Raw genomic sequence first — 27,491 nt, 5'->3', positions numbered from 1 at the left:
TGTGAAAGTTATCTCTCATTATCTCTCATTATCTCTCATTCTCACGCAGTAGATGCTCTGTTTAACTGTTTGCTTGTGAAATGCTCAGTTTTTCCACTTAGACTTACTTTGCGTCCTGTAAATAGCGAATGCGCTCTTGGCGCGACGCAGCTGGCTCTTAAAGGGAATGGGAGATGAGACTCTAATTGGTTTATTCTCAAAACACACCTATAACTCATTAAGAAAATAAACTCAACCCTTTTAGCCCATGCGCCTTGTCGTAAAGCGCATTTTCCTGTCCGTAAATTAGCAAAAATGCGTTCTGACACGCCCTGAAAGCGTTTGCGCCATGCGTTTTGCGCTCTGCGCATGGACCGTCAAAATAGAGCCCATTGGGTGGAACAATGAAATTTAATTGAGTGCTTTTAAAGAAACTAGACCTTAAACACTGCACTTTGTAATAGCATGACAGTTCAGTGTAGGCACTTGAACTGGCTTACAGATTATAAAAAGTGTGTGCATATACCCCATTGAGGTTTATATACTTTTTCTTTGATACAGTTTAATTTCATAAAACCTTATGTCATAAAAACCTTATCAAGACAGAATCAGTCCACTTTATTGGATCTATATCTATATCACTGTCCAGAAATGGTCTTCCCATGGTGGAAGGAGCACACTACATTAAGAATCTCATATTAATTCAGTCACCTGTCCGATGACCTGTTGGAAGTTAAATCGGTCATTCTCTGTCTTTTTCATTCTCATAGAAAAATCGGATTGAGTTTGCAAAGCATTTGGGTTGCATGCACTCCCCGATACAGCCGTGTAGTAGAATTATTGGATTCATTATTGAATGTTTTTGTATATTGGACTCACTAGTTATTCAGAGTCTTTACAAGTGGTGTTCCAGTTGCTGTGGTCCGTATTGGCTGAACCTAATGCTTTACCAAATGTCTGTAATTCATTACGTGTGTGTTTGTATATTGGATTATTGTGCACTCAGCAAATCAGAGCATCGGAGTTAATACATTTGATTCTCTTATATTCTGTGCAAGAGTTCTATTCTAACTGAAAGAAGATGTGATACTGGTTTTTATTTGTAAAATAATTGTATAAAGTCTTCTCATACCTCTATCCAGTAGTATACATTAAACATTTCAAATGGGACGGCTCTGTCAGATATCTGCATGGAAGCTACATGAGCATCATCCTGTACATTCACAAGATTTGTCCTCTTAATGTGACCTCTTCTTTGATCAGATCTTCTATACATACAGAGTATGTTTAAGCCTATTACTTCTGACCTGGCTGTATTCCTCTTTCACCATATAATGAACATCTCTGGTGGTCTGGAACAGTGAAATAGAACACGGGTTATTGAGGTAACCATGGATCTGTGGCTGGTGAAAGGCAGCCAGAGTTTTTGGTCCTCAGAATAAGGATGACTAAGGGCCTACTCACACTATGCCATCCGTACCGTGCCCAGGCCCGTTTCCCGGATCGTTTGAGAAGTGTGAGTGCGCTGAATCGGGCTCAAGCACGGTTCATTTGGGCCAAAGCCTGAAACTGAAAGCGAGACGTGACTTTTAAGGGACTGTTTCATATAGATTTATTGATCATTCTTACTGTTCAGTGAACGCAAACTGCCGTTGTTTATTAAAGAGGCAAACTCCTCACTTCACGACAGCTGCGCGCCTTCAGCAGACCTCTTCATTCCTGCAGCACGAGAGCTTTATGATTGTTTATGAGTGCCAAAAGTGGCGGATCTGTTCGGCGAAATATCTGACTGCGTGTCCCCGCATCCCTAAGGACTGTTTGGCGAAATATTTAACGGCATATCAAACGACTGAAACGATATAACTAGAGAAATCTCCACTGTGCTGCTGAGTGAGAGAGCGCTTCTCACTGAATAGCCCAGCGGCGATGACATAAGCGTGCCGAAGCCCGTTTGTGGTGTGAGCGCGGGCCGTCGGGGGAGACAGGAGGGGGGACAAGCGTGCTTTGGCCCGGTTCGAGGAAACTGTACCTAGTGTGAGTACGGCCTAAGAGACCAACCATGACAGTCAGGAGCTGGTGCAGCTTCTGATAGGCCATTGCCGTGGTCACATGTGACTAAATTAATAAGAACTTCTTGATGTAGTAAGCAAGACGTGACTCCTTCCACCAATGTACTGACCATTGCTGGCGATGTTCCACCATTCATGGAACAATAGTTACCGCAGTAACTAGGCTTCAGTCTAATTTTGCTTCCCTACAGTAACTTCATTTCATGAAACAACTGAGGTTAGCCTGTAGATTACAAAGAAATAAGGGAGCCTCACGAGGTGGATAGAGGAAACTGTAGGAGATCTGTTTTTCTGTGCGGTAGTTTGAGCAGGACTGGCTGTAAGCTGTAGGAACTCTACTATCAGGTCGAATGCAGTTGCTCAGAGCATCAGTCAGAGGGGTAAAGTCTACCTGCAACAGAAATCACAGTTTCAAATCAAAGTTTACACTCAATACAACATTTAGCATATTAATAGATCTAATATTTAGTAAAGCTAGTTAGGTAGGATTATGACCATAGAATTGCATACTTTATAAAAACTTACAGGCAGCCAATTATTAAATAATAAGCAGGTAGTAAGCAAGTAGTTCATAGTGGGAATTAGTAAACTAAAATGTTACCATTTTGTGAACTGTACCTGCTTGGAAACGGTATAAGATGTCCAAAGAGGCATATGTAAAGCTTCACTGTATCCACTAATGTAGTCAGTATGATGAAGAATGCAGTATTTGGTGCGAAACATAACAGCTGGACGCCCATATGGAAGATTCTTGTTGTCTAAAAAAAAAGAAAAAAGCTATTATCACTTAATAAAAGACTTGGATTATTTGTTGATTCATATGTATAGCTTTTACGATGACTTATGTACATAAAGAATGTAACTTTGATTTCTATTTCTTGATTTATTTATTTTTTAATTTAATGCTTTGTAAAATAAGACTTTCATAGAGAACAAAAGGAAAATAATAATCGAAAACCATCAATTTTGAAAAGTTCAATTCAGCAATACGCAGTTTTATAAAAACAACTATTTTATTCTGCTTTGTTGTAATATTTTGTTTTATGTACCATTTTTATAAGATTTTTAACAAACACAGTACAATACCAATAATAATAAAAAATAAAAATAAATACAATACAAAATAATTGACATTAGCCCCATCCCACCCCCTCAAAAAAAAAAAAAAAAAAAACAAAGGGAGGAATCGTCTCAGTTATCAAATATACATAAATATACACATGACATATGTAGCATAAACAAATTTAAAAAAAGATGACAGTATTCACATTTCTACAAAGTCAGTGTCATGAATATATGAGTTAGAGATGAAAATTTCCAAAGGTAAAATGCTAGATTCCCAAGAGTCTTAAAATAGGTCCCCATGTGGTTTCAGCTTTTATCTGTGAAGTTTCAAGACTTTTATTCTGCTTTGTTGACTGAATAGTGTAAGTTTGGTTTCATATTTTTTAATGAATGGACAAAAACAATCAATTTAAATATTATTTTAATAATAATAATAATAATATTAATAATAATAATAATAATAATAATAATAACACCTAAATTGGTTTGTAAGAATCAAGCAAGAGGCTTGACAAGTGCATTATGCATCTTTGATGGATAGTGTATTAAATTAGCTAAATTGAGATTAATATTCATAATTAATAATACTTATTATTTAATTATGGATAGTCTTATTAGCTTTAACATTCATTATAGCAGAATGATTTTATTTTTCTTTACATTTAACTCATCTGCTTATCTATTGAGCTGGCAATATAGAGTGGTTTGAAAAAGTGACCCCTTACTGATTTATTTATTTATTTATTTATTTATTTATTTATTTATTTATGCATGCTTTTCACACATTTAAATATTACTCAAAGATAAAGCAAGTAAACACATGCAGTTCGTAAATTAAGCTTTTATCGTTATGGGAAAAGAAAATCTGAAACTACATAGCCCTGTATGAAAAACATATTTGCCCCCTAATAAAAAATAACTTAATTCTGGTTTGTTTAATTTCGTTAGCCACACTCAGATTGCACACCGGTTTGCAATCAAGAAATCACTTGAATAAAACCTGCCTGACAAAGTGTAGACCAAAAGATCCTCAAAAGCTATACATCATGCCAACATACAAAGACATTCAAAAACAATTGAGAAAGAAAATAATTGATATCTACAAGTAAGGCTGAGTGGAGTACAAGGGAAAACTGTCCTGGTGTATACGAGCCTTAAGGCATACAAATCTATAAAGCATTTGTGCACTATAAGAGAGGTAGCTCTCTATGACAATGACTAGGTTTACATGGACATCAGTAATTGAATTATTTGCCTTAATCTCAATAAGATAATAATATGATTAAGGTGTTTACATGAGTTGCTTTCTGTATGTTCCTTTCATGATCCCGTTTTACATGTTATAGTGCATAATTCGATTAACGCCATTGCGTCACCACGCTATCCACATTGCCTCTGGTGTTTCGTTTTTAACTTGTCGACATTAACTGCAGTTTGGCACTTTCACTTTCATTCAGGAACATTTCATGCATGGCCCCGTGACAAATGAGATATTGAAGGGCGTATAAATTGCTGGTTGCTTTAATGGAATTTGATACGGCACGCAGTATGGGAAAAAAACGTCCACATTTCATGATGCAGGTGTCTATGGTCCTCCACTGACTCGATAGGTGCAGAAAAAAGTGTCAAACAGCCATGTTTGTATAGACTATCCTGTCGCAAAATGCAGCAAAAATCCTACACATTTGTAAAAGTTTGATTAAGGTGTTTACATGTTACTGCACTTCAATAATGCGACTAAAATCAGCATAATCCACATGTCTTAATTCTATTTCTGTTTAGTTTGGTAATGACATTAATTGGATTAATATAATTAAAAATCACTGTTTAGTTGGTAGACTCTTAATCATAGTACGGTATTGTCTTAATCGTGTTAAAATAGCATTATTGGTGTCCATGTAAACGTACTCATTAATACAAATTGCAGAAATTAGGTTACTTTCAGGTCTTCAAGCACTTGAATGGTTTAAAATCCCATTAAGTACCAAAGTTCTTTGTAGAGTAGTTTTTAAATGAAACACTTATAGTTAAGTCATGTTACATTTTCAAATTTCTTGTATTTAAGTGTATTGTTTCCTAAGTAGCAAAACATTTTCAGACTTTTCAACAGCTGTGGTCATTATGAAGTGTTGTTCTATGTGTACTATGGCAGAAAAAAAAACTGAAAAAAAGCATTACTAAACTACATCAAAAAGAAGAAAAAAAGAGTTACCATCAATAACTTGTCTCAGTCGTTGATTGAGCTCGTCCACTTTGTTCTGTAACAGACAGAGCCACAGTGACTCCACGTTATAGCCTCTTACAAGGGTCACTTTCAATGCCCTCTTCCCCCTACTTTTTGAACGCAACTGCAAAAGATTAAAGGTGAAAACCTCCAGCAAGAGATCGGTAACTAAACAAAGCAGTTTCAGAGTCAAATGGAAAAATTATTTTGATCCAGCTGAATTGAAAATGTCAAGAAATGCAGGCTAGGGATTTCAAACTGAGCCTAAACTGATTTGGGATTTATCCAGGGATAACACTGGACAGGATCAATCAGCATTTGGGTTCCACAGACTGACACAAAACTAGTAAATCAGGAGGCAACACATTAAATCTTGCCAAACATTTGTTGCTTGCATATCCTCTTTTGTTAGAAAATTCAGATTGACAGGTTAGTGTAACGCACATACATAACAAAACACAAAAGCACAGAGCACATGGCCCTGGTTACATCTGGTATTAAGAACTTTTGCTGGACAGTGTCTGTACACTTGCTGCTTTAACTCCATAGTGTTCCTGGACTCATGTAACTAATGGCTGAGTGTACTGTGGACAGAATGCTGGGACACTAATGAGTAGTACAGCTAAATTTACTTCACTGTATTACAACAAAATTCTAATCCATTCATGACAGACAATAAACCATTGGACAGGTCGAAGACTTCTAAATACATATTTTACCACTGTTTTTTGTTATGTTGGAGGAGTAACTGAATAAACTCTCTTTACTATCAATGACCTATGGGACCATTAGCACTTACATATATTGAACCATATTATTGTAGTCTAAAAATAAAGCAATAACAATATATGATTTGGTAGATTAAAAATTCAAGTTTCCTTTTTAGTAACCCAAATTTTTCCTTTCTGTGTGGCATTTGCATGGGTTTAGTCCAATGTCATCTAGGTGCCAGAGTGAATGACATCAAGCAAACTTTAAAAGCGCTGGCTGAATCATTATGTTTAGTAAAATCACTATCTACTTCAGCACTAATGATGTCTAACTACATCAGTCAGAGATCACAAAAAACAGCATTAAAGAGTGTGGTCTTGCAAACACAATGTATCATGCTCTGGTCCCCAAGATTTACTGTAAACTGTTATCAATCAATAGCTGGACCTCTAAGTGATGCCCACTGAATAACATAGGCTTTGTAGAGAATAAGTCAAGTTTCTGGAAAATAGTTTTGATCTAGAAGTTTGACTAATAACTAATTATTATTTCTAAATTGCAAAGTAAAAAACCCTGAGGTCTTGGGGGTCGGGAAGTAGGATGATTGTTGAATGAGTACTGAAGAGCGGGGGGCACTTTTATTCATTTTTGAGGGGCATCTTTTAAATAAGAAAAAAAAGGCATGTGCTCTGCACAGGTTGAACCCTTCCTGTGCACATGCTTGCACCTATACCACATGTTTTTAGACTGGGGGGTGTGGGGGGGGGGGGGGGGTTGGGGGAACCAGAGTACCTAGGTCTAAGTCTGCTGAGGAGCTTCTGAATGTTCTAAGCAACAAAAGGTAGCTTACTGCAGGTATGGTTTATATAGAGGGAGGTAACTACTACATAGATTAATCTGTCTCAATTGGCAGACAGGCTTTCATTAGTATTTCCACAATTGGTCATGTCTGGGGCATTTCCATAGTGAAGAGAATGAAAATAGCGAGATAACAAGCAGATATTATAAGGAGAACCACATTATGTGAATTTGATCCAATTTAATGTTTTGTTTGACACTATTAATCATTTAAACAAAGACCTTCATGAATAATTTCAGAAGTCTTAACTTTTTAGCCATATTTTTTGAGGATTTCAACAATTATAAATAAACTGTGATGATATAACTATGATGATACAATAATAATTTGTTTTAAAATGTAAAAAAAAATAAACTTTTTAAAGAAAACAGTAAGAACACTGATTATTCTCTCACTTTATTGCTGACCTTGTCTTCACAAGTGCAGCCCAGGTCATCATTAATAGCTATGACTGGTCCTGCAGGGTTTGGCTTGGTCACTTCTTCAGGCATGTTGGGTATGTATACAGGGGTCCTCAGGAGCTGGTTAAGACTACCATGTGTACCATTGTTAGGGGCTGGCTTCAAGCCAAGGAGATCTGAAAAGCATCGATTATTAGTGCTAACACATATTGTAAAGCATAAAACAATCATATTACAGTTGTCAAATATGCATCTTCCATTATTAATCAAACATGCAATAGAGAGCATGCTTTATTTGGGTAACTTACTATTATGATTTTTTAATTATGCTCTAAGTAGGAATTAATTTAATTGAATAATACAGGGGTGGCCAATCCTGTTCCTGGAGAGTCACCTTCCTGCAGATTTCAGTTGCTACCCATATCAAACACACCTGAACCAATTAATTAGGACCTGAACACCATGTGATATTTACAGGCAGGTGTGTTTGATATGGGTTGCAACTGAAATCTGCAGGAAGGTAGATCTCCAGGAACAGGGTTGGCCACCCCTGGAATAATACATTTTTAAAGGAACGATTTTACTTACATTTACATAGTCATTTACTTTTAATCAATTATTTTGCTCCCTGCTGAAAAATCCAGCTTAAACCAGCCTAGGCTGGTTGGCTGGTTTTAGCTGGTCAACCAGGTTGGTTTTAGAGGGGTTTTGGCCACTTCCAGGCTGGTTTCCAGCCATTTCCAACCTGGTCTTAGCTGGTTAGGCTGGGAGATGACCAGCTAAAACCAGCTTGACCAGCCTAGCAGGCTGGCAGTCCAGCCAAAACCAGCTATGTCCAGCTTAAACTAGGCTGGTCAAGCTGGTTTTAGCTGGATTTAGCTGGTCATTTTCCAGCCTGACCAGCTAAAACCAGGCTGGAAATGGCTGGAAACCAGCCTGGAAGTGGCCAAAACCCCTCTTAAACCAGCCTGGTTGACCAGCTAAAACCAGCCAACCAGCCTAGGCTGGTTTAAGCTGGATTTTTTAGCAGGGACATCTGATTATTGAGATATACAGACACTTTACATATTATACCCCAAATATATTATTTAAAAAACTGTGCAAGCAGAAATAAGATCATCACAGGTAATAACATGGTGCTAGAGGTGTTTATTATTTAACCAAACTTTTCTCACCACACATGATATTATAAAGCTCAATATTCTCGAATGGTGGAATTTTGGTTTTGAATTTGAAAGCTGGTCCATATCCAAGGAAAATTGTCTGAAAAAAAAAACACTAAATGACTAAAATACAAAAAAAATGACAAAAACAGCAAGATTAGAAAAACTAAAATAGACAAAAAACTAAAATTGCTGCAAATTTAAGCTGTAGCTTGAATGAACAAAGCAAACAACAAACCTGCATGCTGTTGATCTTATTGTCATATCCGTGATCACCAGCAAACCCACATTTCTCATGATTCCTTTTTGTTTTCATGATTTTCCTGTATAAAACACATCAACAGAAAGTTATGGTTGTGAAATCCCATTAAAAAAGACATGGTGGAATGAACCGCCAATTAATTAATTAGAGCACAGCAGCTCCTAGTGCAGAACCTCCTGGTCTATGACAACCTCATGCAAGCAATGGTCCAGCGGCTTGTCTCTCTCTCCTGCACAATCATGTGATCTAGCTTGCCCCGGGGGTGCGGCGGATAGGTCTGGGCCGCTCTGCTGGTGCTGCAGGAAGTCACATACAGGAGAATTTTTCCAGTAATAGAGATTAGGGTGTTATCCGCGAGCCCAACGGGTCAGCGGCCGTCCCCGGTTGCAATGGCACATACCAGATACCTGTGAGTATCAGGGGTAGTATTTATCCAGCATTGGTGGATTCAGGGTATAACCAAACGTCCATCCAAAAAAGCCTGATGCAAAACAAGACATTGGATAAGAGCCCAATGGTTCGGGTGAAGTGTGTACACAGGGATATACGAAACTACTTCAGGGACGGCGCATGCATTGAGGGGACCTAGGCGGCCGCCTTGGGCAGCAGAAAAGTGAGCAAACCCACCGGTCTTTACTTTCATCCGCTACACCCACCCCCTCCCTCACGGTCCTAACTTTCATCCGCAAACCGGTCACTCTCAGGTTGAGGATGGCGTGATTGCCGTTTGCCTAGAGCGCCATTTCAGCTTGCTCTGGCCCTGCGTGTGTTGAACATGCAAAGAAATTTAGATAAGACCAAGGACGCGCTTTTAGAAGGCCAGTTTCAGTATAAAACAATTAATGTCACATCACCAGGCTATTCTGCGTTTCTTTCAGAGTTTTATGCAATTTCGGGTGTTTCATTTTTAATCTTTAGACTTTAACTGCAGATTAGCAGTTCATTCTCATTCAGCAGATTTTTATTCAGGATGTTAGCATTCGTAACAGAAATTTGGGATAGTCCCAACAAAACAAGAAGTCAACGGCTCACTCCTGCATCTCGACGCAATTGAAAAGTAAGTAAACCTGATTTTGATATTACTTGTCAAATTTGCTCGGTACCAATATTGCTTAAGAGTGAGGTTGACACTTATTTCACTGTGTTTTACCAAATTACTTATAATGTTTGGCCACTGTTACTACACTGCAAACTTGTTGATAAAGAGCCCTATCATACACCCGGCGCAATGTGGCGCAAAGTGCGGCACAATAGTCTTTTGGTAGTTTCAGCTTGGCGCAAGAGTCGTTTTGAGGTGTTGCGCTATGCTGTTTAAATGGCAAATGCATTAGCGCTCATTTGTGCGCCTATAGGCGTTCTGGTCTAAAAAGGAAGGCGTTCTGAGGCGGACCGCTGGCGCGTTGCTATTTTCAGAAACTATAATAGATTTTTTATTAGACCAAAACTAACCCGGTCTAAACTCCGGCGCAGAGTTGTGCCTCGCTTACGCACTGCTTAATACGCACAAGAGACCAATAGGCAAATATCTTTACATATGAAAAAATTTTAATATTAAGGATATATATAGGATATAATAAGAATAGATATAGGATATAAATATAAAGGATTAAAATATTACAAAACATATTATTTTCTAGCCTACATAAATATGAAAAATCACTGCTTTTATGTCTTCTTCATCTCGGGGGGCTTTTTCAGTTCATTCATAACAATTTTCTTTTGTATAATGTTATTATTATTAGCAGTATTATTTAATATATCCATATTTATATTTGTTTTATTAAAAACAAGCTTAGATTTGCCCACCTGTCAGGTTTTAGGCCATATGGGGCATGGCAGGTGTATTAGGATATAACTCAGGTTTTTGAGCACATTTTGTTATTATTGTTCATTTATTCGTTTGCTGGAAATTTGAACTAAATTTAGAAATAGTTATGAAACGAATATTTGCGCTTAACAAATCCAATAGCGAATGTGAAAGTAGATCCATTATCTCTCATTCTCACGCAGTAGATGCTCTGTTTAACTGTTTGCTAGTGAAATGCTCATTTTTTCCACTTAGACTTACTTTGCGTCCTGTAAATAGCGAATGCACTCTTGGCGCGACGCAGCTGACTCTTAAAGGGAATGGGAGATGAGACTCTAATTTGTTTATTCTCAAAACACACCTATAACTCATTAAGAAAATGAACTCAACCCTTTTAGACTATGCGCCACGGTGCAAGGCAGATTTCCCGTCCTTAAATTAGCAAAAACGTGTCCTGACACGCCCTGAAAGCGTTTGCGCCCTGCGTTTTGCGCTCTGCGCATGGACTGTCAAAATAGAGCCCAAAGACTCTGCTGAACCTTTATGAACCTTCAACAGAGCTTGTGTTACATTGCAATGAGGAATGCCATTTTGCAAAAGTATGAGTTAGTCCCTGCGGTATATGAGGTCATTCTAACATGGGAGGATTGTCATTACATCATCACAAATGACGTCATTACATTGTAGAATTCAAGAACCAGTGATCTGGTGTTCATTGAACCAAACTGTCCAAAATATCTGGTTTGCGAAAAAAGATCTGAAATTCCCATCACTAAAACACACCTTTCAAAGGATTAGCTCATGTGTGCCCAAGCAGCCAGTGCCCTGCACACCATAACACTTCTACCATAACACCTGTAAATGAGTCTTTAGCAGTGTTGGGAAAAGTTACTTTAGAAAGTAATGCATTACTATATCGAGTTACTCCCCAAAAAAGGAACTAGTTGCAAACTCTTTCAGAATTTGCAGAGGAGCTCTGCCAATAACAACACACTGTATAACCTCCTTTTGCCTTTAAAAAAAACACATAAAAAAATGTAATGTAGTATAATGTTATCTTTGGGGAACTTCTTGACCCAAGAGCTATGCATGCCGTATGTACAGATTAATTAAAGTTTAAATAATGTTTGCTACTTCTGTACTTTTTGTCTTTATTATGCATTTAGATAATCTTCTTTTCTTTTTCTTCAATGTGTTTAAAATAAAGATAAATTTTTTTTGCAGAAAAGTAAGGCTCTGGCATCTTTCTTTCTGTCTGTTCATGCATTCTCTCATTGTGTGCGGGAATCAACGTGACAACAACCATTTTAATTCAACAATTTATTTTTTCAAAGCGAATTAACTAAACTAAAAAGTAACTCACATTACATTTTAAAAAAGTGACTTAAATATTATTTACTTAAATATTATTACTTAATTTTAAAAACTAAGGGCCCTATCATACACCCAGCACAACAAGGTGCAAGACATGTTTCCCAACGTTTTGCTATTTTCAGACCAATGCAACATTAATTTTCCAGTTTTCCGCCATGCTGTTTATATAGCAAATCCGTTTGCAATACTTTGTGGACTCATGGACTCGTGTTTCAATCTAGAAAAAAGGCACATTGTTGGCGCATTGATATTTTAAGGAATTAAAATAGACAGCGCAATCGACCAGCTGAAAGCAGGTCTAAAGTCCAGCACAGAATGAGTTGATTGTGCGCTTTACGCCTAGATTTTTAAAATAGAGCCCTATGCGTTACTTTACTCGTTACAAAAGTAATATTATTACGCAACTCGCATTACATTTAATGCATTATCCCAAACATTGGTTCTTAGTATGCCTAGTAAGAACTTGATTAACTGGTCCAGGTTTGTCTAAAGATAGCTAAACTCTGCAGGACACCGGCCACCCAGGACTGGGTTTAGACGCCCGTAAATTAGCTTATTACTCAGAACTAACAGCACACTACACAAAAGTTGGGTCTGTTGTTTTTCAATTACACTACTACATTAAGTAAATAATTTGCAATCCACAAATATCACTATTATATAACAGCAGTTTAAGAGGTTACAGATGTTGTATTGACAGGGGAAAAAAAAACACGTGTTACTTACCGTGCAATGTGCCATTTCCTTTCAACCATTAAATGAATCTCCTCAATTCTGTCGTTATTGGCATAGTGCAAACGTTTGGGAAGATGCTGCTTTAAGTATGGCTTAAAGTGCTGGTCTGGCTTTTTACACTGTAGGAAAACCAAATGATATTTTCAGAGAAGTTTAGGTGCATTCTATAAATGTGTACTGATGTGCGGAATTAATTTTAGTTTAAACCATTTAAACACTCAATATACAGTGGTCCCAAAGGTATTTTTTAAAGTACACTCCAAGTTTTTAAGTATAGCTCCAGTCTTTGATTATATTTGATCGAGCCGTGTTCAAAGCTGTTGCAAACTATTCTTCATATAGTATGTACACCCATGACCGGTTTGCTTTGCTTGACAACCACTTTTTTGCAAATGCAAACCTTTTGAGGAACTTTTGGCAGAAGAATAATGTCTTTGGTAATATATTTATATTTAGTCCACAGCGAAATAATCACCAATTAATATGGAATATGTTTTATGAGGTAGATGCCCTTCCAACCATAACCCAGTATTAAAAGTGCACTAAATCGTGAATTCAGAGTGCTGGGAATAACCCATACACACACCTCAGTCAATTTAGTTTAGCAAGTTCACCAATACTATGTCTTTGGATTGTGGGGGAAACTGGAGCACCTGAACCCACACGAACACAGGGAGGTCATGCAAAGTCTACACTCTACTGAGCCATCATGCTACATATTTAATATATTGTGTTTTGAATAAAAAAAAATATATATATAAAAAATGTATATATATATATATATATATATATATATATATATATATATATATATATATATATATATACTAATTTACAGCTTAAAGTGGCATTTAAATGCTTAACTAGGTCAATAGGGTAAACAAGGCAGGTTAGGGTAATTAGGTAAGTTAGTGTATAACGATGATTTGTTCTGTAGACTATCTGAAAAAAAATTAAGTTAAAAGGGGCTAATAAATTTGTCTCAAAAATGTTTTTAAAAAACGAAAGATGTCCGTTAAACATCATTTGGGAAATATTTTAAAAAGAAAAAAAAATCAAAAGGGGGCTAATAATTCTGACTTCTAATGTATATATATATATATATATTTATTTATTTATTTATTTAAAGGATGAAATAAATTAGTTGACCTCAGACTCACAAGCAAGATACATTTGGGGCCCACTGTAAAGCTTTTTGAAAGCGCAATTAGTTTACAAATGATACTTTAAAAATTTTAGAGAAGGTTACTCACTGTTAGGTTTGCCACAACTGCTTTTGCATCAACTAAAATGAGAGAGGGGAAGAGAGAGAAACAAAGAGAGAGAGTTAAGAGAGAACTAATTTCTGATTTCAGATTTTCATTTAAAATTACACTTTGAATTAAAACAATACAAACATGAAGAGGTACAAAATAATAATACGTTCTGCAGTGAGATTTTGCCGGCTTATAAGGGAAATGTAAGACTTAAATTTTAAAAACCAAGTAAAGAATATGTAAGGAATAAGTGAAGTACAGCTTATACTATATGCTCTGAAAACCTGGTATAAAATGTGTTTATTGTGTGCTATTAATGTGTGAAAAAGCACAGCCCACCATATCATTTTTAAGAAACACTTGAAAGTAAAGTTAATAATGCCACCATACCATTGACCCTCACAACTAGAGATGAAGGAAAGTAATGTACATTCTCTTAACTCTCAAGAACATAGCACAAACAGTTAAAAGGTGACTTGACCCAATCTTGAATCTGGATATCTGCTACATCATGTAAGCACTCAGGGGAGCAAGTTGTCCTTACACTTACCCTTTTTTCACCAAAGCAGTTTGAGGATAAACAAGTAGTTTTATATTTTTTTTTTTGTCTTTTGACACCCAAAGCACCAGCTCAGAAAAAAAAAAAATCTTGTTCAAAAGTAGAACTAAAACATTGCTAGTCTAGTACAGGGGGCAGGGTTACCATGACCAACAAAGCATTTGACCACCATTTTTTAAATAACAGCTAAAAATGTTAAAATGTTTTTAATATCCATCTATACAAATTATGGCAAAATGCAAGACCAAGTTGGATTTACTGTGTTTAATGTTGATGTAGGTTCTCAAATCCATGACCATTAGCAATTTAATGTTCACCATTGTTGATGGTGTGTTTGTGTCTGCCACGTCTGTAATATAAGTGTAATATCATTCAGTGCCATCAGATATGGCTCTGTAGTTGCTTTCTAGGCATTGGAAAACCAAAAGCCTTTAGAAGATTCATCAGTTAATCCAACTTGAAACCACCAATAGCACTAGCTCAGAATCAGTACCTTGGTTACTGCAGGTGGAAAAAGGAAAAAAGAGCAGACTAAAGTATTTGTTGTGCCATTCTGCAAAGAGAACATGACTGCAGACATCTCAGTCCTAATCCAAATCACCATAAATTTGCCATGCTGTTAAATAGTTTTGTTGTTGTAAGCACCTATTACCTATAAGGATTCAGGATATATGAACAGCAAGATGGCAGGAGCAGTTCAGTTTTTTTATAAGCTCCCACTGAGTGCAATGCATGTCTCTGTATTAAATATAGTTAAACGTAGTAAATCATGGCAATGGGTTTTAGGAATATCTAAAAACATTTAATCTAAATCAAGACCATGTGTAAGAAATTTTCTCCAATCAATTTAACCCGAAAACTGAAAAAAAAAATTATAATTCACAGTGTGATCATGAAGCTGGTGTTGCTGAATTGAGGGGCAGCATTGGTGGCCACTAATCCCAAACCAAACAAACAGAAATTTATAGAAATTTAACACTTGGAGTTTCTTAAATCCATATTTACTCTTAACACACCTAGGTTTGTTTCTCCTGGGGGCCAAGGTTAAAGGGCAGGGGTGTTAAACTCAGCAGCTCTGCACAGTTTAGTTCCAACCTTAATTCAAGAGTTCACACTTAGCTGATGATTTATAAAAGCTTGTTTGGCATGCTGTCCCGGAAGAGAGCCCCAAGCTCAAGGGCTCCTCGAGCCCGGGGGCTTCCTCCCGTTGGCAGAGCGAGAGGGGAGCCTTAGCTTGATGAATCTCAGAACTCCCCTGCTGCGGTAGCTAAGGAAACACAAGGGGTTAGACAAAAGCTTGATTGTTATGTATGTTGAATGTCTTTGGATGGTGGGAGGAAACCGGAGAACCCGGGGAAAACCCACGCGGACATGGCGAGAACATACAAACTCCTCACAGAAACACCCACCGGTCTTGTGGAACTAGGGCTGGCAGTGTTCTTGCTGTGGGGCTCACAGTGCTAACCACTGGGCCGCCGTGCCGCCCAATCAGAGGTAAAGGAGGAGAATAGGGAAGGAGGGGGGTTTCTTCCAAACGAAGATAAAGTGAACTGAAAACTGTGGCTATTTATAGTAACTTAGGGCTCATATGATTGGAAGATAGTGATTAGCAAATGCGAGACCGGCCGTGATAAATCATAAGCACGTGATCCTCTCGAAATTAGTTTATGAATAAACTTCACTTAAATCAAACTGATTGAGTCTTTCAGGCTTGTTTGAAACCTAAAGGTAAGTGTGTTGCAGCAGGGTTGCATGGTTATGGTACTATGCATGGTTGCATCCCTGCAGGAACTGAGTTTGACACCCCTGGAGTAGAGGGCACCCGGATGGTAATGTAAAGTAGGGGAAAGTAAATACAAACTGTATTCATGATGGCCATCAAATAGAAATGAGAGTGTAATAAGGGAATATATATAAAGTGAAGTAGGAACAAAAGAAAGGCAGGACTGTAGGAAGGGAAACAAACTGTGTACTGCTGGATGGATCACCAGAGGGAGGGTTCAAGAATCATTTTCCAATCTGCATGGCAGGTACTTGTCAAAATTCAGGAATTGTGTTTACCTGGAAGCCTTTTTTGTATTCAATTGCCTGATTTGGTTAACCAGTTGGAATTTATTTTGTGTGTACCTTCACTTTTAGTTACTGATCTAAATTTGTCTTCAATACTAAGGACAAGATGGAGCTGCATACACATCGCGACCAAGGAGCTCATTGTGGACTTCAGGAAGGGACTTCATGATCCCATTCACATCAATGGGAGGGCCGTTGAGCCTGTTTCATCCTTCAAGTTCCTGGGGACTCACATCTCAAAGGACCTGTCGTGGACCACCAACACCTCCATGTTGAAAAAAATTTTACAGGCAAACCTGGTGCTTGTTAACTAATCTGGTTAATGATTGAGGCACGGGTTGATCGCGAAGCCGAAGAGCGTCGTGGAAGTTGTGAATAGGGGACTAGTGTGCAAATTAAGGAGGGGGAACTTTCTTTCAAAGAGAAAAAAGGGCAGGTGCTCCCAAACCCCCCTTCTGCACATGTCTGTTGTTTATAACGAAGTAAAATGAAATAACTCTGCATACAGAGATAAACCAACTCTGCCTTTACAGTTTAGTCTGCGGCTCCTTACTCCCAGGCATTCAGAGTGTCTTGAAGTGAAGTATCTGAGATACACCATCTTACTCTCTTCTTCATCTACATGACATCCCTATCTGTGTCATTCTGAAACATGGGTTTTGCCACTGCTATGCCAATGTTGCCCAAATCTACCACTCCTAGCCCAGCTAGACCTCAAACAAGCAACCTTCTTGCTGTGAGCCGACAGTGCCGACTACTGTGCCACTGCTCCACCCTTGACACATAACTATACTTCCTAAACCCTTTCACATGTAAGTTTTAAATACTCCCGATCACCCCCTGGGCTGATCAATCCGGTGTGATTGTACGCATGAAAAAGTTATAAAATAAGTAGTGTAAAAAGTTATGGGGTTGTAAACATAGGAGAAGTACAGTTTATTACATGTTTTTGTGACATGTTTATGTAGCTTAGCACAGAATGGAAGTCCCTAATGTAGAGAACCCACTCTTGGTGCCAAAAAAACATAAAAAATAATAATCCAATGTGCCTGTAACTTGTGTGCCCAGTCTCTTGGCTGACAAGTCTATAATGACTTCTCTGTCACCTCTGTAAAGTTAATTGGCGACTAAAATAATGCTGCATAACACACTGGCTAGATAACTGATGTGGCCTATAACAAGCAGTATAAACATTGCAAAAATTCCTCCTTCATTCACAATAGCTCACAGTTATTGCTACCTTTTGGTGTAGGGCAGGGGTGTCTAAACTCGGTCCTGGAGGGCCGGTGTCCTGCATATTTTTGTTCCAACCCCAATTAAACACACCTGAACCAGCTAATCAAGCGTATTCTAGGCATACTACAAACTTCCAGTGAGGTGTGTTGAAGGAAGTTGGAGCTAAACTATGCAGGACACCGACCCTCCAGGACCGAGTTTAGACACCCCTAGTGTAGGGAATCAGTAGTAAAAATCTGATTATAGTTATTTATATTTTTAAATAATATTTCCTATTAATTATATTAACTGACATTAATTGTGAGAAGAGGCATACTGACAGCCACCAGTGTTTCACACAGAAAAGTGAAAGACGGAAATAAAAAGTAACACTACTTAATATGCCCTGTCTTTTAAAAAGCTGTGATTTCTTTTTGTTTCTTTAGTTACTAACATTTAGAGTTGTTGGGATTTCGGGCTCGGATTCTTCCCAGAGAGCCAGGAATTAGGATGAGGTCCTCAGTGTTGGACATATAAGAACTTAGGAACTCTGTTTTGTCACAATGAGCTTCCTCCATACCTGAAGAAGAAAAGACATTTTAACGATCTGCTAAACAAAACGGTGCCACCCCTAAAGCCCCAAACCAGGAATGTAATACCATGGTCTCCAACCAAAATGATATTGATACAACGGTGTAGTTTCATCTGTTTCAGGCCATTCATCAGCTGTCCAATCACCTTATCAACATCCCTTAGTGCACTGTTAAGCTGTACAGCAAAGAAACATGTATATAATACTAAAAGTGAAAGATATACAAACAACATCAATAATGTTCAAATTTACTCAAGGCAAGTTTGATTTGAGATTAAGCAAAAGTCTTTGCTGTGAGACTTTTGGTTGAGAGTTTGTTTGCATAACTTCTACATTTCCAGCATGACAATCTATGTCTATGTGAGTGGACTGTATGAGAGATGGAGACTAGGCTTGACTGGAGTCTGCTTACCTCTGTGCTGTGGGGTCCTAGTTTGTGGCCATATGAATCCAGCTGTTCAGAATGCATTGCATAAAGATATGGCCTGCAAAACCACATATATCTGTCAACTTTTTATCATATATTTAATCAGATGTATATTATCCATAAGTGATTCACACCTCTTGCCAAATTCTAACGTTACTTTTATTCAACCAGCACGCTTTTTTGTTTTTTACTGGAAATGACACAGGTTTCTCCCAAGATAAGACAATGCAAAAGAGGCATCAGTGTGAAAAAAAAAATCTTGTTTTTATTTACATTTGATCAAAAAAATTAAGAATTTAAAATAGGACGCAGTAAGAATCAAACCATTTCCAAAACTGGAATGATTTTCTAAGAATTCACTGACATTTTTTGCTACTCATCTTTTCCAGCTGTTTTGTATTTGACAAAGGTCATTGTAACTTCTGATAGCATGAGGCTTGTTGTTAAAGTTACTGGTGACTCGAACAAGCATATAGATAGTTCAAGTAGCAGCTCCAGCTCTAGCAATGAAGAAATGATTATTGTTCACAGAACAATAAGCAGGTCCACGTTCATATCGCCTCTGGGCATCTTCTTCAGTGTGCACTCGCATTGACAGTTATGCGCTTGAGCGCCTCCAAGTGCTGTTTACTGTAACTTCAGCAGTTTCGTGCACGTGAACAAAAGTGCCAATCTGATTGGTGAAGAAGCATGAGTCATTTTTTTTTAAATGACGCTTTTGCACCTGGCGTTTTGCGCGTTGGTGTGCACATTGACGCCCTTTATTTAGTCATGAGGCGTTAAACGTCAATGGAAAACTCGAGCAAAAAACATCTTAGTGTGCACAGGCCTGAACGGTATCAAAAGCAGAGCTATTCTAACACCTCTCTATTTTGAAAAAGAAATGGCATATTAATAAATTAAAATAATAAATTAATAAAATAAGAGATTAATAAATGGTCTGTAGGATTTATAGAGCTGAAATTCGCAGAAACATTCTGAGGACACCCAAGAATTTTACTACATTTTGTGAAAATGGACATAATAGGTGCCCTTAAAACAAAATAAATAATATAACTCGATAATAATAATAATAATAATAATGATAATAATAATAAATGTTGATAATGTATTTAGGAAGTGTTTACAATATATACATACAAACCTCTCTGCATCAGGGAGATGAAGCCATTGCAACATGGTCAGAACTCTTCTTTCCATTGGAATGGCACTGTTAATATACCAAACACCACAATTAGTATTAAAACATGTGTCATATGGATGGAAAACGCACAAAAATTGTCAAGTCACCATATTCAAGTTCCAACGAATTTCAGATTATTCAAATTTTCAGAAACAAACAGTTAATTTAGAAAATCTTTGTATGTGAAATGCCAACTAGAGGTCTGAGCAGCAAGTGTTCTCATCTTGTATTCTTAGTGGGTATGCCAAACAGAGCTCAAAATTAAGTGCAAAATTAACACTAGTGTTCCCACCTTCAAAAAATTACAAGCACAAACAAAAAATGTAAATAAAAATGTTCTTTGGCTGGCAGATCAACATTCACCAAATGATCGCTATCTTTGGCACCATAAAATCTTGTGTTGTTTTTATTCCTTCTTCTACAGCCCTTTGCATTTCCCACAGTAGTTAGCGCCCAGCCATCTGACAATGGAAAGCATTGTCTGAGTGATAAACAAATAATATGGACTATATATATGGATCTAAAATCTGTAAGGCAGGGCAGTTTGGTCGTGTGCTCAATGATTTAAAAAAAAATAAAAACAGGTTGCACAGCATAAATTAAAGTTACTGCCTTTCTTTGGCACAAGGCCATCCTGATGTGAAGGGTCATTTGTCTGAGGCACTGTAGTCTGAGGCCTGTAGTCAGCCTGGTGACTTTCCTGGTTTTTTTCTCCAAAAGTGGACCATTTTGCAGTTATAAGCCTTATTTTCTATTTAATTATGAGATTTAAATACTGCATTTTAGTGACATTTTAACCACACTTTTTGATGTACCAAAATATTTCCCAATAATTTAGAATAAAGAAATGTGAAAAAATTTAATAAAATACAAAAATTGTAAAGGCATATGTCATTGGGAAAAAAAGGAATCTGTTGAAGTTTTAAATTAAAAACTGGAGCCTATTGTCATGTATATGGCAAATAACTAACTGGCCAGCACATTCAACTTTCCTCAGCCACAATTTGGCCAATTCATAAAAATATATATATTAAAAGATAATTACAATGTAGAGCTTCACAATTTTCTTGTCCTATGAAAAAAGGGCATTTGAAAATTTATGGATAACAACAATAGACAAAATAGTGTTTAGTAAATAGTATTCAAATCGATATTAATAGGTGCCACTTTTGATGCTTCATGCCTGTTCATTGGTCATTTATTGTTAGAAGAATAAGGTTCATGATTTAAAATAAAAGTTACTTGTAAAATGTTTTCTCTATTCGAAAAACAACAAAGTAGCACAATGTGACGTCACTTATGTCAGATTGTATGTTTTCTTGCACAGCTGGATGTTGGACTCATCAAAATATAAGTTATTATTGGCCAAAACTGATAGTCACACCGAATGCTCTAAAAGCTTTTTTGATGGGTAATTTTTCTACTTTTTATGATGGCATAACAGTCAAAATAAGACAAAGGTCTTCTGAACCATTCAAACCCCCTGGCTATGGGCCTGATGTAAGGTGCTGTTTCTAAACCTGTTAGGTTCTTTCACTCACACACATCTCACACGTACCATCATGTGGTTGGACAATAGCTTCTTATTTATTCTGCCATTAGCGCAATGACAATGCATCTATTTTTTAATTCCTTGATTGAGGAACAACATAAATTTACCTTAAAATACAAATTTAACTTAACCAAAAAAAAAAAAAAAGGAAAAAAATAAATAACCCAGCTCTCTTAATTTCTGTAGAACCATTTCAAACTAATTTAGCTCATGGTCTTCACTGGCTGATCAAATTTACAACATTCATAACATTCATAAATGTGCATATAACAGACCTACCTCAATACTCTTTTCTGGTTTTACAAAACGCTTCATAAACATCAGATTTAATAGTTAAAGCCAGGGTACATGTTATTGAATTACAATCATTTGTAAATGGCCATTCTCATTCACAATTAGTATAATCCCTGCTTATAAATTAAAATGACATAAATTATATGTCCAGGAATGTAGTAAAATATTCTGAACCGCCTTTAAAAGTTTGACTCCAGTATATTTCATAATTGCAAAAAAGACCAATAGGCCAAATGCCTAACAATCAATATTATATTAACGTGTCCACCAAACATACTTTACACTGTTTTAAAATGCCAGACTCTTTTCTAAAAATATCTAGCTGGTGGTAGTTCAGGACACTTTTGTGGAGCAACATTTTTTTCAGCTGAAATGCTTTGGTTCTTATGAATAATTTTGTATTTACAACAGTAACACCATATTAGTATATCATTCCCAAGAGTATTATTGAATATCATTTTAACCTTTCCTTTGTTATTGATTCATTGTACAAAAGGACAGTTAGTCTGTGTGATTTTGACAATGACAATGTTTTACATTTAACATTATGTCATACAACTGTCAGCTAGAAAAAAATTACTATTAAAATTTTAGTATGGCAGTGCATCAAAATTAATTGTAATCAATCAGTTTTCCAAATGGAACACAGATGTTTTTATACAGTTACAACTGGTACTGTGCAGGTGTACATTTTATATTAACATTTGTAAATAAATAAAATAATAATAATAATAATAATTAAATAAATAATAGTAAATCTAACAACTTTCATGAACCTGAAAGTTTAGGTCAGAACAGTTTTATGAACAATTTACACCAATTCACTCTGCTCTTGTTTCATGAATGAGCCCCAATGTCTAATTTGAACTGCATTTAAATACTAGTTAAAGCTGAGGCCAGGAAAAGTTTAATCTTTGTCACTGTTTATACAAGTAATCAAGAAACCTCCAGACCTATAAAGTATATTAAGAGGAACATTTTTATCATAGTGGCACTTTTTATACACCTCACCTCAATATTTTGAGATTTGACTTAAAACATGGCATAAACAGAACAGAAAAATAATTCGATTAACCATATTGCAGAATAAAACTACACATGACAACAAGAAATTGTTTGCAATTGGGTCTGGATCATGTTGACTTACACTGGCCAGAAAAATGAACCAGCCTTTACTCCCTGTTTCATTGCAGTAATCCAGATCTAGAAATGGAAAAAGAGAGAAAACATGTTTTGTACTACTGTGTGTTCTATGGAAAAATAGTGTACTTAAAAAAAAACTATGTTTCTAATGCCATACATGCAGGCAACTCGACAGACCTGAAAAACAACTGTTTAAGGATTTTACAGTTTGTAAAAAAGACATCTGTCTGTCTGTTTGTTAGTTAACACTGAACTCTTCAAACTGCACTAGCCAGTCTGTGTAAGCTCCATCTGCGATGGCCATATTTACCATCAAAGCTCAGTCAGTGGGGTCTAGAATCAGCCAGGAAAAATAAAGTTCAGTGAAAACTGAAATTTCGCTCCAGCCGTTGAGGTAATAGCTAACAGATGTGTAAGAGATGTGTCCTTGGTTTTCATGTACATAGTTTGCACATGACTGATCTAAAAGCTAACTGACATGCAAAGAATCCCACTATATACACTTTCAGAAAAATGTTAAAGTAGTTGAAATAATCATTGGAATATATTACCATGCACACAAAACAAATCTTTACTTTTTTAACCCCAAAACTACAGTAAGATCAATGAGCATGTCACAGAGTTTGATGGTTTAGAAAATTTGATGGTTTAGAATTATGTTGTTTTTTTCTTTTAGTCAAGTGTAGATTGATTCCCATGTATTAGTAAGTATTCATTTTATTTCTTATTTTTGACTAGTTTCACTCCAACCATGTTACTGATAAATCTAAGGGTGCTTTCACACCTGTGAATTGATTCAGTTGTTCCGAAACAGAGATTACAATTGTTACATTGTTAGTCTTTGCTCTTGGAGCGGTTTGCTTTCACACTGCAAAGTTTCTAATCGGACCAAAAGAGCTAAAACAAGTCACATGCGAGTAAACTCTCCTCACATTGGTCAGAGTGTCAGGGTTTATTTTGCAGCGTCCCGCTCAGCTGTCAGGAGAGGTGGTGGTTTGGTGGTGATTGACAGGGTGCGTGCGCGCGACGTGTCTGAGGAGAGACGCGGTGGGGAGGGGTGAGAAGGGTGCGAGACGATGCCTATTTGAGGACCGGGAGGGAGACGCGAGATTACCGGGAGATCATCACTCGTTTGCGGGCATCCGGAGACTCGCGAAACTTCCCGTCCTACTCATAATTCTCTCTTCATATAGCCATATGCCTATTACATATCTATAAAACACTGTGATATAACCTCGCTCGGATCGGATCGCTTTCTCACTGCAATCGAACCGCTCCAGGGTTCGTTTTAATCGAGCCGAGACCACCTCATTCAAGCGATCTCGGAGCGATTACTTTGGCGCGGAACAGAGAGCGATTGCCCTGTTCACATATCAACGAACCGCGCTAACTGGGCAAACGAGATACGTTACGAAACAAAAGTGTAGGTGTAAAAGCACCCTAAGATTGTAAAGATTCCCTGCTGAAAAATCCAGCTTAAACCAGCCTAGGCTGGTTGGCTGGTTTTAGCTGGTCGACCAGGCTGGTTTTAGAGGGGTTTTGGACACTTCCAGACTGGTTTCCAGCCATTTCCAGCCTGGTCTTAGCTGGTCAGGCTGGAAAATGACCAGCTAAATCCAGCTTAAACCAGCTAAACCAACCTGGTTTAAGCTGGACATAGCTGGTTTTGGCTGGGCTCCCAGCCTTTCTTTCTTCAGTCTGTTACACTAACTGTAGTGACCTAAAGCATCAGGTTTTGTGTCAATTGTCCAACTCTGGTGTTCAGGTAAAATCTCTTGTATATTTGAAGTTATGGTGGTTACAGTTCTCTGTGGTTGAGGTGAAGAAGTGCTGTTTTCTAGGTTTGGTTGGTTCAGGTGGTCGCTGCTTTTCTTGCAGGCTACTTGTAAGGTGGAGTCAAGTTTCTCTTTCTTTTCCCACTTCAGATCCTCCTCATTTCATTAAAGGATCTCTTTCAGTATAACTTCATAATTTCTTGAGGATTAAAACATGATGATGTCTTCTTGCTGGGATTCAGTTTGGGCTCGGTCAGTGTAGAATTTTTGGTCCCACTTTATATTAAGTGTCCTTAACTACTATGTACTTACATCAAAAAAATAAATACAATGTACTTACTATGTTTTATAATGTATTTGAGAACACTTGTGGTGCTCTTGAGTTGGGATAGAGGTTGGGTTATGGACAGGTTTGGTGGTATGGGTAGGTTTAAGGGTGGGTTAAGGTGTAAGGGATGGTCAACAGTGTATTTACAAATGTAATTACAAAAGTTAAATACAGATGTAATTACATTCATGTATTTAATCAAGCATAAGTACATAGTAAATACATGTATTTACACAATAAGAACAGTGTAACAAACTATTAATTCCCATGTAAGTACATATTAGTTAAGGCCACAATGTAAAGTGGGACCGAATTATTTTAGGAGTTTTCCATTGACCACTTGGCCTGGTCATTACACAATTCTCACAAGGTTTTCCCTTTTTTGTTTCCAAATGAGGTGGGGACATGTTCCATAATCTCGACCAGCGATGTTCATGTGAGCATTGTCATCCAGGCGGTCCATCTCAGTATTTGTTCATTTATTTAGGTCTGGTATCCTCATGGGAATCTCACAGTCTGTTAGACAATGGTCCATTCCACTCTGTGGATTGCAGTTTGGCATTGTCTGGGCACTCTTGAGGGCCAGCTCTTGACTTTAAATGTTGTCATAAACATAAACAAGGTTAACCTTGATGCTTACAGAAAGCCCAATCACGACTTCTTGCTAACATGACCTTCTCCACTTAGGTTGAGATGATTGTTATTTTACAAGGCATCTACTCAATAGTTAAAATAGTTTTTGACAACTTAAGTATGAATGTGTATTTTAGAGTACATCATAGCTCTTTCGTTGTAAATGTTTGTTGTGTCCCACACACTCAAAGCAGAGCTCATCATTTATATTCACAACCTTTCCAAACAAGGCAAAAAGACCCTTTTAGTCTAGGGACAAATCCTTAGTTTGTAAATGGCTTGTAAAATTTTTCTGGAGAAATGTTGCACATACCTATACCACATACCTTTTATGTAGACATCAGAGAACAATTTAACATACTGTATCAGTGCACTCTATGGCACCTTTAATGAAAATTATAGGGCAACTTACAGGCTGGCCTCCCCACCATCGATGATTAAGCTTCTCTTTCCCACGGAAGTTAAAGTTGGCATCAAAGCTTGGATCATGAATGGAGTTACCCACAATCCCATGCGATTCAGGATAAAGCCCCTAAAGCAAAGAAAAAACAAAAGAAAAAGTAAATCAATTGAAAAGAAATACCATCATAATAAAAAGTTGATCATTGTAAATTTATATTCCAATTGTAAAATCTAAATGTAATCTTGCAGATTCTGAAAATCTGCAATTAATACATACCGTTGTAATTGTATACAAATTTGGGTAGGTTTTTGTAGGGTACATAGGCCTCATGTATGGTGCATGTGTTCCACAGGATCCTACAAAATAAAGTAATATTTAGTCATTAATTTACTAGTGAACCTGCTGTTAATACAACACAATATATAACATATAAACAAAATGTATTGAGTATATGTAGATACAAACTAAATTGTTTTCCAAATAAAACGGCTTTTTCATCAGTATGACCTTCATTAGCACTAAGCACACACCTAAACACTTTAAAAAAAACTATTCTAAAGTATACTTGGTTTCTTTCAGCACTTCCATGAGTTCATCTTTTATCATCTTTTTATTATCGGGCAATCCTGCACTACTAGAAATAATCATCTTTGGTCTCTATGGAAGCCAGTTCAAGTGTTCCTGTCATTGTTCTTATCAGTTCATGATGGGGCTGTTTAATGCTCAATTCTAATTGGATGATGAATATTGTGTCCAATTGAATTAATAAATAAGTGTGCAGTTATTAAGCACACAGCTGAAATAGTTCTATGCATTTCTTAACCACATTAAAATTCTGTATGACTATGCTAAATTATTTATTTCAAATTACACAGCCTACAACAGATGAAAATTAAAAGCAAGCGATGGCTTTTGATGAGGTACTGTAAGAAACATCAAAGTGGTTTGAGGACAAAAAGCTGACAAATGTCTTTAAATTCAACATCTGAACAATGTCTTTTGATATCTGTAACATAAGTAGTGCAATTTATTAGTCAAATTATTAAAGTACCAAATATTAAAGTTGTATAAATGTGGATAAAAACAATTTGACTCACTTATAACATATTTGTAGTGCTCAGAGTAAGTATCTACATGTTTCATGAACATTAAGAAATTAAATTATGTTTTTGAGGTAAAAAGATTAACATTTACAAGTATAACTTTGGCCAGCAGTTTAAGTATAACATATTACCTACATACAAGCAGTATACTCCCTTAAAGTGAAACATCCTTTACAGCTAATCTCAACAACTTAATTTCTTCCACTGCTTCAAAATGTACTCAACTCTAATCTGTTCATTGTGACTTTATATATATATTATATATTATATATATTATATTATATATTATATATATATTATATATATATA

At 36.8% G+C, this 27,491-nt stretch overlaps 1 protein-coding gene and 1 long non-coding RNA gene across 10 annotated transcripts in view; both read right to left on the bottom strand.

Annotated features, from left to right (window-relative positions):
- LOC147833274 (uncharacterized) overlaps positions 1 to 27,491 on the bottom strand; it is a 331,056-nt gene that overhangs the window by 137,404 nt on the left and 166,161 nt on the right. The gene's annotated exons all lie outside the window — the stretch shown is intronic.
- The window catches only part of enpp2 (ectonucleotide pyrophosphatase/phosphodiesterase 2), a 51,353-nt gene that overhangs the window by 10,867 nt on the left and 12,995 nt on the right, over positions 1 to 27,491 (bottom strand). For 2 of the 9 annotated variants that reach the window (XM_087284950.1, XM_087284949.1), the window contains exons 7-21: positions 26,356 to 26,435; positions 26,089 to 26,208; positions 22,945 to 23,000; positions 19,913 to 19,978; positions 18,754 to 18,826; positions 18,409 to 18,517; positions 18,204 to 18,329; positions 13,903 to 13,934; positions 12,641 to 12,768; positions 8,710 to 8,794; positions 8,484 to 8,571; positions 7,303 to 7,484; positions 5,326 to 5,461; positions 2,667 to 2,806; positions 2,304 to 2,439 (exon numbers count right to left, since the gene is read on the bottom strand). In XM_087284950.1, coding sequence (XP_087141076.1) covers positions 2,304 to 2,439; positions 2,667 to 2,806; positions 5,326 to 5,461; positions 7,303 to 7,484; positions 8,484 to 8,571; positions 8,710 to 8,794; positions 12,641 to 12,768; positions 13,903 to 13,934; positions 18,204 to 18,329; positions 18,409 to 18,517; positions 18,754 to 18,826; positions 19,913 to 19,978; positions 22,945 to 23,000; positions 26,089 to 26,208; positions 26,356 to 26,435 — 1,557 coding nt within the window. Of the gene's footprint in view, positions 1 to 2,303; positions 2,440 to 2,666; positions 2,807 to 5,325; positions 5,462 to 7,302; positions 7,485 to 8,483; positions 8,572 to 8,709; positions 8,795 to 12,640; positions 12,769 to 13,902; positions 13,935 to 18,203; positions 18,330 to 18,408; positions 18,518 to 18,753; positions 18,827 to 19,912; positions 20,568 to 20,615; positions 22,037 to 22,944; positions 23,001 to 26,088; positions 26,209 to 26,355; positions 26,436 to 27,491 lie in introns of those variants that run through there. The other 7 variants (XM_087284954.1, XM_087284953.1, XM_087284951.1 and 4 more) reach the window with 4 other exon arrangements.

This window comes from Danio rerio, chromosome 16, assembly GCF_052040795.2.
Source record: "Danio rerio strain M-AB ecotype USA chromosome 16, GRCz13ab, whole genome shotgun sequence".
Classification (NCBI taxonomy): Eukaryota; Metazoa; Chordata; class Actinopteri; order Cypriniformes; family Danionidae; genus Danio; species Danio rerio.
This window is presented reverse-complemented; position numbering and strand designations above follow the sequence as displayed.